This window comes from Salmo salar, chromosome 03 (genome assembly GCF_965601325.2).
Source record: "Salmo salar chromosome 03, fSalSal1, whole genome shotgun sequence".
NCBI classification, from domain to species: domain Eukaryota; kingdom Metazoa; phylum Chordata; class Actinopteri; order Salmoniformes; family Salmonidae; genus Salmo; species Salmo salar.
Genome location: NC_138293.1, coordinates 18793880 through 18802623, shown reverse-complemented (window position 1 = coordinate 18802623; position 8744 = coordinate 18793880). Strand labels below are relative to the sequence as shown.

At 40.3% G+C, this 8744-nt stretch overlaps 1 protein-coding gene across 1 annotated transcript; it reads right to left on the bottom strand.

Moving 5' to 3' along the window:
* Nucleotides 1-252: 252 nt before the first annotated feature.
* On the bottom strand, nucleotides 253-4079 carry lhx8a (LIM homeobox 8a). The gene is given in 9 exon segments (XM_014190326.3): nucleotides 253-463; nucleotides 621-750; nucleotides 753-806; nucleotides 896-991; nucleotides 1103-1200; nucleotides 1407-1645; nucleotides 2096-2217; nucleotides 2531-2680; nucleotides 3850-4079. Coding segments are annotated over 9 exon segments (1050 nt in total). The 5' UTR covers nucleotides 3934-4079; the 3' UTR covers nucleotides 253-386.
* Between the last annotated feature and the right edge of the window lie 4665 nt (nucleotides 4080-8744).

The following is an 8744-nucleotide window of genomic DNA, read 5'->3' as shown; positions in this document are numbered from 1 at the left end:
TGTATAGCTGTATTCAGTCATATGAAATCCATAGATTAGTGCCAAATTAATTTTTCAATTGACTGATTTCCTTATGAACTGTAACTCAGTAAAAATCTTTGAAATTGTTGCATGTTCAGTGTACACAACTAATCTATTAATACATTTTTATTTTTTTACAAAGTGCTCAGTCACATACCTCATAAATTAAATGCCAACCAATATGTACAATACATTAACAAGTTTACATATTAACCTTATTTTACATCTGAATTTGATCTCCTTCGATAAATCCCCATAGCAAATAATTTTGCACCCCACCCTTTAATGGACAGGGGTATCGCATTGGCTCATCAGCATTCTAACCAATGGTAAGGGCCGGTTCTGCAGGGTGCGGGATGTGAAGATCAGGCATGGCTGATTGGCAGCTGTGTCATGGAATGGGATAAAAGAGGCTGGAACACCAGGGAGGAGGGAGAATGCACTGTGAAGAACAAACATAATAGCCCATTAGGTTATGAAATATTGTGATTTCAGATCTTTGCACTGAATTCTAAAGCAAAACGAATAAGATGTTACAAAGAAAGCTTAAGCCACAAGACCTAAAAAAGATGCACCTGTGATGTGCTGGTTTTGCTCACCATCCATGTAAGTGTGTAGTGCTGTAAGCACAGGTGTGTCTGTTGGTATGTAGGATGTGTAGTGTAGGTCCTCCATAAGAGGCAGAGAAAGCCTGGACTGCTGTAGTGACGACTCGCTGCAGATGGAACATGGTGCTGAGGGCTCACATGCTTCTTATGACGAGCTCGACAGTTCTGGAACCAAACCTGGATATTCAATAGGGATGGGTTAAGCTTCATTTGTAACTTCAGGGACACCTAGAATTGTTTGACTAGACTAATGTTAGAGAGCTCACCTGAATGACCCTGCGACTGAGGCCAGTCCTCTCTGCCATCTTCTGGAGGGTCTGAGCGTCTGGGTTGTTGTCCTGAGCAAACTGGGCCTGCATCACCTGACAGACAAGATACAGAGAATGTAAGATGGTCACACACAATCATATCATTCATATGCAAACATGCAGGATAGTCATTTCTGGAGTGACAGGAAAGTAATAAATGTTTACCTGTAGCTGGTCTGTGGTGAAGCTAGTGCGAGCCCTCTTAGCTGGTTTGGGGTGAGACCCTTCTTGCTCTGATGGTGGGGCTCCCTCTACAGTAACACCTTTTCATGTAAACACATGACCACATAGGTCATCACATTGCATAGGAAAATGAGGATGGCTAATTGATAAGGGAAAATCTAGAATCTCATATTTATCAATTGTTTCAAAAGAATTAAATTGCTACATCAATCATACATGTGTAGAAAAACAGCTAGAGTACAATTAACACATTTTTAAAAATGCAGGCCTTATTCTTTCTACACACCTTTTAAATGTTGCTTACCACTTTCCATGGCCTGTTTCAGGTTGTCCAGCATGCAGTCGTAGTGGATTCGACACAGCACCCTTTCCTCAACCAGGGCAAATTCCTCCCCCGTGGAGAGCTGGCGCTTGCAGGAGAAGCAGGCGAAGCAGGCCAGGTGGTAGGTGTTGCCCTTTGCTCTCCTCACCCAGTCTTTGGAGTGCATGTTCCTGCCACAGTGGGCACATCGAGTTCCATACTTCCTGTGGGAAAGTTGGATTGCAAACAAACTACAGATCAAAACCACTAAAGGCAGGGTAGCCATTTACTCTTTTTTTTAACAATTTTAACCATTTTTATATCAACAAAATTATTTGATCATGAATCTAGAAATAGGTCGTCCCAAAAAAATGCATTTAATTTAAATTGAAGGCTGTAGAGAAGTGCTACTATGAATGTTGTGGCTATAAATACTAGAGGGCCCAAGGGTAATAACGTCAAACCACAAGGTTAACAGCCATTTATCTTGCCTTGTAGAAAGTCTCATTAACACCATTAGATAACAATTGAATGTCATGTCAAAGTTGCAACTTCAGATGTAGCCTAAACTCAACTCCTCTCCGTTGACGTGAAGTACATCGTGGAGTTGAGTTTTACTTGGCTAATCGCGCTAGAACCCTCCCTGTATGGAAGAGGCCACCCCTTTCACCTACCTGAAGTAGTCGAGTTTGCAGAACACCACCTCGTCTTTGATGTAGCAACTGACATGTCTTCCTAGAGGAGTTTGGCACATGCTGCACGAGAGGCAGTTCACGTGCCAACACAAGTTGTTCACCTGAAATGTAGCCACAACAGTCAGATTTATTCGACCGAAAGAGTAGCCTGGTCTACAGTTTTATCCACGAAAATTAGGCAAGTATGAACACCATTCGATGTTAATAGTAACAATTTTGCTTAACTTAAATATAATTTTATTTACCGAATAGGCCTACGTCAAACTTTTTGTTCCTGTCACAGTTAAAAATGTGAACACTTTAGGGATCCTAGGCCTATGAGTTTATGGACGTTGGGGAGAAGAAACATTTTTTTACATACGCATTTTAGGCCTTGGTTGAATATCTAAGCCGGTCATAGGCTCGGCAACTTACCTTGAGTAGGTATTTGTCAACTATCTCCAAACCACAACTTGTACAAAGGCTTTTCCCCAGAGAGGCTGATGCCATCGTCTGCAGTGTCAAGGAAGACAAAGACGAAGATGGTGAATACGACTCATCTCCAAAAATGTAATCCGATGTGCCCTAGATATATAAAACAGAAAAATAAGTCATGATTGATATAACGCAAACTTTCCATGCATAAATTAAGAACAATTTCATATGCCTAAATTTGACCAGGCCTATATCTGACTTTCCTGATAGTACATACATTTGTCATCTAAAGAAGTTATGACTGACGTGGTTTTCCCACCTAGTTATCTTAAGATGAATGCCCAAACTAAATCGCTCTGGATAAGAGTCTGCTTATTGACATGTAAAATGAAGGCACCCGTGAAGGCATAGGCCTAATTTCCACTGGTAAGGTTTCACGCATAGGCCTACTATTAAAAATAGGCTACCGGTATACCCGTTTGATTACTCTTCCTTATGCTACTTGTCGGCGTACGTTTGTTTATTCCATGTGTAACTGTTTGTCTCACTGTTTTGCTTTATTTTGGCCAGGTCGCAGTTGTAAATGAGAACTTGTTCTCAACTGGGCTACCTGGTTAAATAAAAAAAAGTATACTCAAAGAATCGGAAGATGCCCTTCCACATCCCTCCTTTTTTAATTTATTTCACCTTTATTTAGGCATAGTGACTAGTCAAAATAGGTTGGTGCAAAATATGCACTGGGGGGGGCCTTTTACTCCACTTCTGCTTACTATGACAACCACGACGAAAAAAATAGGACTAAGATGCCATCTTCAAGGACCCTTTAATTTTTTTGTACACATGAACCAAAACTCTTGAAATGTTCAACCACTTGTCAACAAAATAACGTTCATGGTTCAACGCCTATCCATTTCTGCTGTCAATCACATTAGTTCTCTGCAGAAGGGCAATTCTTGTAAAATGATCACATTCAGGACGAATGACTTAACAAAAAAGCCGAATGGCCAAATCAAACAGACAGATTTGTATGGCAGCTTTCTCCAAACCAACGCGCACGCAGCCATGTATTTTGATTAGCCTGTAACGCAACCTCCCTCAGGTAATGCACTGATTTGTGCAGAGAAAACGAATGGGTGGGCATCTAAAATTATTAACTTGTAACAGTCGCCCGTCGGTTTGGAGTACCCTAACATTTTACCGAATGTAGGATTTTTAAACAATAAATGATAGGCCTAATAGCACCAAATAAAATCGAAAAATTCGCTAAACAATGAATGCTCGAGAATTTCTTCAGACTTTCAATATGGATATAGGCATACCGTGCTGTCGAAGGTCGAGTTAAACCCATTTTCAATGTCATCCACCTCGGAGCAAGCCAACATTTGTTCGCTTTTCCAATACATTACGTTGTAGCCCTAGAACAAAACGCAAATCCACCACGATAATAGTCCCATATAGATTCCATCCAGTGTCAGAGGCAGCTGCACTAACCCCATGCCCTAGCGAAAGCAATCTTTGCATTTGTGAGGGTGGAACTTTTTCCTCTCCATTTTCCTTTTGACTGTCTTGGCCGCACCTCCTTGAAACATATGCCCGCCTTGGATATGAGATGTTATACATAGGGAAAGTATTTCAGTAATACGTCAGAGGTGATAGCACATCTCTCGATATAGCTTTTTATTTTCGTTATTTTTACATAATACAACAATCCTCCGTGATAAGATGGTCATAAATTTCGTTTTATTTCACACGCTGCTGCTAAAGGTGAAAATAAACTAAAAGAAATGTAACAGGTAATTTAGGCTTTGTTAATCTCTTAAAATGTATAGCCCAATGTTTGCAACCTTAGTTTCAGAAAAGAAATAACTCGCATTGCGGCAATCAGTTCGTTTTTAATCCATCCCATTCGGACTAACCGATAGCATCTGGGCAGAGAGCAACTGACAGCAGCCCAATTGGGTTTATTGTCCCGTAGTTGAGTTCAGCATCTTATTGCTGCAGCTGATGATGGTGACGGTAGTTCAATGAACGATGGGTCCTATAATTGCTAAATACAAGTAGGTTTGTGAAACCCCTATCTGCGACGGTCGTCGTAATGAGTAGACCAAGGTGCAGCTGGAAAGTGCTCATATTTATATTTACTGTAACTCAGAACGCTCAAACAAAATAACAAACCAAGGAAACACGAACGTCACGTTTTGCAGCCTTACTGAGCTGACAAAAACAAGATCCCACACAGAAGGAGGGGGGGGGAAAAGGGCTGCCTAAGTATGATTCCCAATCAGAGACAACGATAGACAGCTGCCTCTGATTGGAAACCATATTCGGCCAATCAAAGGAAGAAACACAACATAGAAATATAACCCATATAATGCCCACCCCATGTCACACCCTGACCTAACCAAACAGAGAAAAACGGCTCTCTCAGGTCAGGGTGTGACACTATCATTTTAAAATAATTTCGTGTGCCCATGTTTTCTTAGTTTTTCCAAAGCTTTAGTAAAACAATATATAAAAGGCGTGGGGACCCTTTTCAATAGGAAAGCTTACTGTTCGAAGTATCTGATTAAAAAAAGAGATGTGCAATCTTCAGCACTATAACAATTGTCATCATGCCTCTGTTATGTTGTTATGCAATGTTGGCTATGGCCCACTGCAGGAATTTATGTATTTTTTTGGTACCAAGATTTTTCAGTAGGACTCCATTTTTTTCGTTTTCATAATACAAATACCTACTTATTATAATGTTGAGGTGAAATTGTACCAATTTGCTATAATAGCCAGCATAATACAACTCAATCTTGTTTTAATGTTGAATTATCCTGTTCGATTTTTGTTGTTGTTGATATTCATTATTCACTGTAGGCCTACGTTTCCCTAAATTGTGATAGCCTGTGCAAACTTTGCATCCCTGTACATTTGATTTGATCGAACTTTGATTCGTTTTTGCAAAGTTATTGTTTTTCTTCTAAGACAGTGAACTGACAGCTCTGACTTTGCTTTCGTACGTTCCATGTGCGCTGACACACACACAAACAGCGGATTTTTTTTATCATCACCAACAAAAATATTTTATGAATTTGTTTTGTAAATGTAACTATTCTTTCTTTCAAATAGACTGTATTTATTTGTTAACAGCAACATACTGCTTTCAGATAGTCCTATAATGTAAACGTTCCAATATCTTTAAATTAATCAAAATGAGCCTATTATTATTATTATTATTATTATTATTATTATTATTATTATGATTTTCCACGTTGTTAAATGATAATTTGAGAAATTCGATTTGAACCAAATTTTGTCGAATGGGCAAGACGTTTTTTTCGTCATGGGAAAAATGTGTCGAGACTAAACATTCGGTAGTCTATAGTTAACATGCATGTCCACTTTTATTAGATTCACCTTAACTAGAATATGTTATTTCACAAAAGCAGACCGAACAATTTAAACCTCTCACTGGGCTACTACTGAAAACCACTGAATCGGATCAAATGAACGGTATGCTTACTAAAATATGCAAGCATGATTCATTTTTTTTTTAAAGTGTGTGATTGACAATATCAGCCCCTTCATCTGTGTTTCTCCCTATGTGGACATTTCACAGCAAAGCCACAAGCGTTCAAAATATCAATTTTCAGACGCAAGGGGAAAATGTTTTTTTTTTTTTGTAACATGTACTTGTAAACCCCCTATGATTTAAGTCCGTCGTAACAAAGGGAATTCCGGGAATTTCACCACGTAACAAACCTAATGGCCCATTTCAGAACTTTTTTTCCTGGTTTGTAATCGCTGTTAATGTTATTAGTTAGTTAGATATACTGTATAGTCCATCACATGTATGACACCATTTTTTTTCAAATTGATTCCCTCGTAATTGTGGATCACATTTTCTATAACACTTTTCTCAAAGTCTTGGAGCTCCCAACAGTATATTATATGAGGACATTCACCTAATTTAATCATGTACAGACAGACAGAAAGACTAAAAACAGGTTTTCTAGAGTTTGTAAAGAGGAAGCTATTGTCTCGAAAAAATAAATAGATGTTTTGTCACGTACATCACCAAATAGGTGCAGAGAAATGTATTGTTTTAAAGGGTCAGCCATAGATGCACCCTGTACTGCAATTGCTAATTAGGGTTAAGTGCCTTGTTCAAGAATAATCTGTCGATGTGCCCAACGTGTCGGCTTGGGTAATCGACTTTTTGGTTACTGGCGCAAGGCTCTAACCGCCTGCCGCCCTACTATTATTGTGATAGTTTGTTATGGGTCCATAGGAGAGATAAATCAATGTATGCCTGACATCATTGCCGAAACTGTCATCTGGATTTTGTCATCTGCTAAATTAGTGCTCTCTCTTACTCAGACCATTGTGTACAAAGCTCAGATGAAGGTGTATTGAGTCTAATCTTTTGGCTAAGTTATGATACACTATATATACAAAAGTATGAGGACACCCCTTCAAATTAGTGGATTTGGCTATTTCAGCCAAACCCGTTAGTGACAGGTGTATAAAATCGAGCACACAGCCATGCAATCTCCATAGACAACCATTGGGAGTAGAATGGCCTTACCGAAGAGCTCAGTGACTTTCAATGTGGTACCATCATAGGATGCCACCTTTCCAACAAGTCAGTTTGTCAAATTTCTGTCCTGCTAGAGCTGACCCGGTCACCTGCAAGTGCTGTTATTGCGAAGTGGAAATGTCTAAGAGCAGCAACGGCTCAGCCACAAAGTGGTAGGCCACACAAGCTCACAGAACGGAATGTCGAGTGCTGAAGCACGTAGCGTGTACAAATCATCTGTCCTCAGTTGCAATACTCACTATCGAGTTACAAACTGCCTCTGGAAGCAACGTCAGCACACTAACTGTTCGTCGGGAGCTTCATGAAATGGGTTTCCATGGCCAAACCACTGCACACAAGCCTAGATTCACCATACACAATCTCAAGCGTCAGCTGGAGTGGCGTAAAGCTCGCCGCTATCGGACTCTGGAGGAGTTGAAACGCGTTCTCTGGAGTGATGAATCACGCTTCAACATCTGGCAGTCGACGGACGAATCTGGGTTTGGCGGATGCCAGGAGAACACTAACCACCCAAAAGCATAGTGGCAACTGTAAAGTTTGGAGGAGGAATAATGGTTTGGGGCTGTTTTTCATGGTTCGGGCTAGGCCCCTTAGTTCCAGTGAAGGGAAATCTTAACACTACAGCATACAATGACATTCTAGACGATTCTGTGCTACCAACTTTGTGGCAACAGTTCCTGTTTCAGCATGACAATGCCCCTGTGCACAAAGCGAGGTTCAAACAGAAATGGTTTGTCGATCGGTGTGGAAGAACTTGACTAGCCTGCACAAAGCCTTGACCTCAACCCCATCGAACACTTTTGGGATGAATTGGAACGTCGACTGCGAGCTAATTATAATCGCCCAACATCAGTACCTGACCATGCTAATGCTCTTGTGGCTGAATGGAAGCAAGTCCCTGCAGCAATGTTGGGACTTGCATCTAGTGGAAAGCCTTCCCAGAAGAGTGGAGGCTGTTATAGCAGCAACTCCACATTAATGCCCATGATTTTGGAATGAGATGTTCGACAAGCAGGTGTCCACATACTTTTGGTATTCTAGTGTATAAATTCAGATTACATAATTTAAAAGACATTGGGGGAATACTGTTGGTTGACTTGACATCAGTGTGTGTTTGCCTCTCTGACACCAAACTCAATGACTGTTTTTTCCCCACCTGTGCTGAAAAAATGGTTTCAAATAGAACTGCAGTGATCACCAAAGTGCACTGTGTTACTCTTTGCTACAGTACTTACTAAGTCGCTCTGTATAAGGGCACCTGCTAAATAAACAAAATGTACAAGGTACACAACTCCTGGGCAAGTCCTGCAGCACAGCTGAAGATTGAATCATTTTTGTTACTTGGCTTCTCTCTGCCTCTCTTTTTTCACTTTACTATGTGTGAGTCACCAAGCGCATATCATGTTGAGCTCTGGGTGGGTACAACCATAGAAATATAATTCATTAAATGGACAAAGCTTGTCAGTCCAGAGATTTCTGGGTGTTACACAAAATATCGATGCCAGTGTATCCACTCTGAAACGTTGACTTAAATTGGAGAGTCTGCTCCATTTTACTAATCCTAATTCTGTGTATTCGAAAGAGAGGGGAGGGGCCCTCTGAATTCTGATGCTGCGCCACATTCTA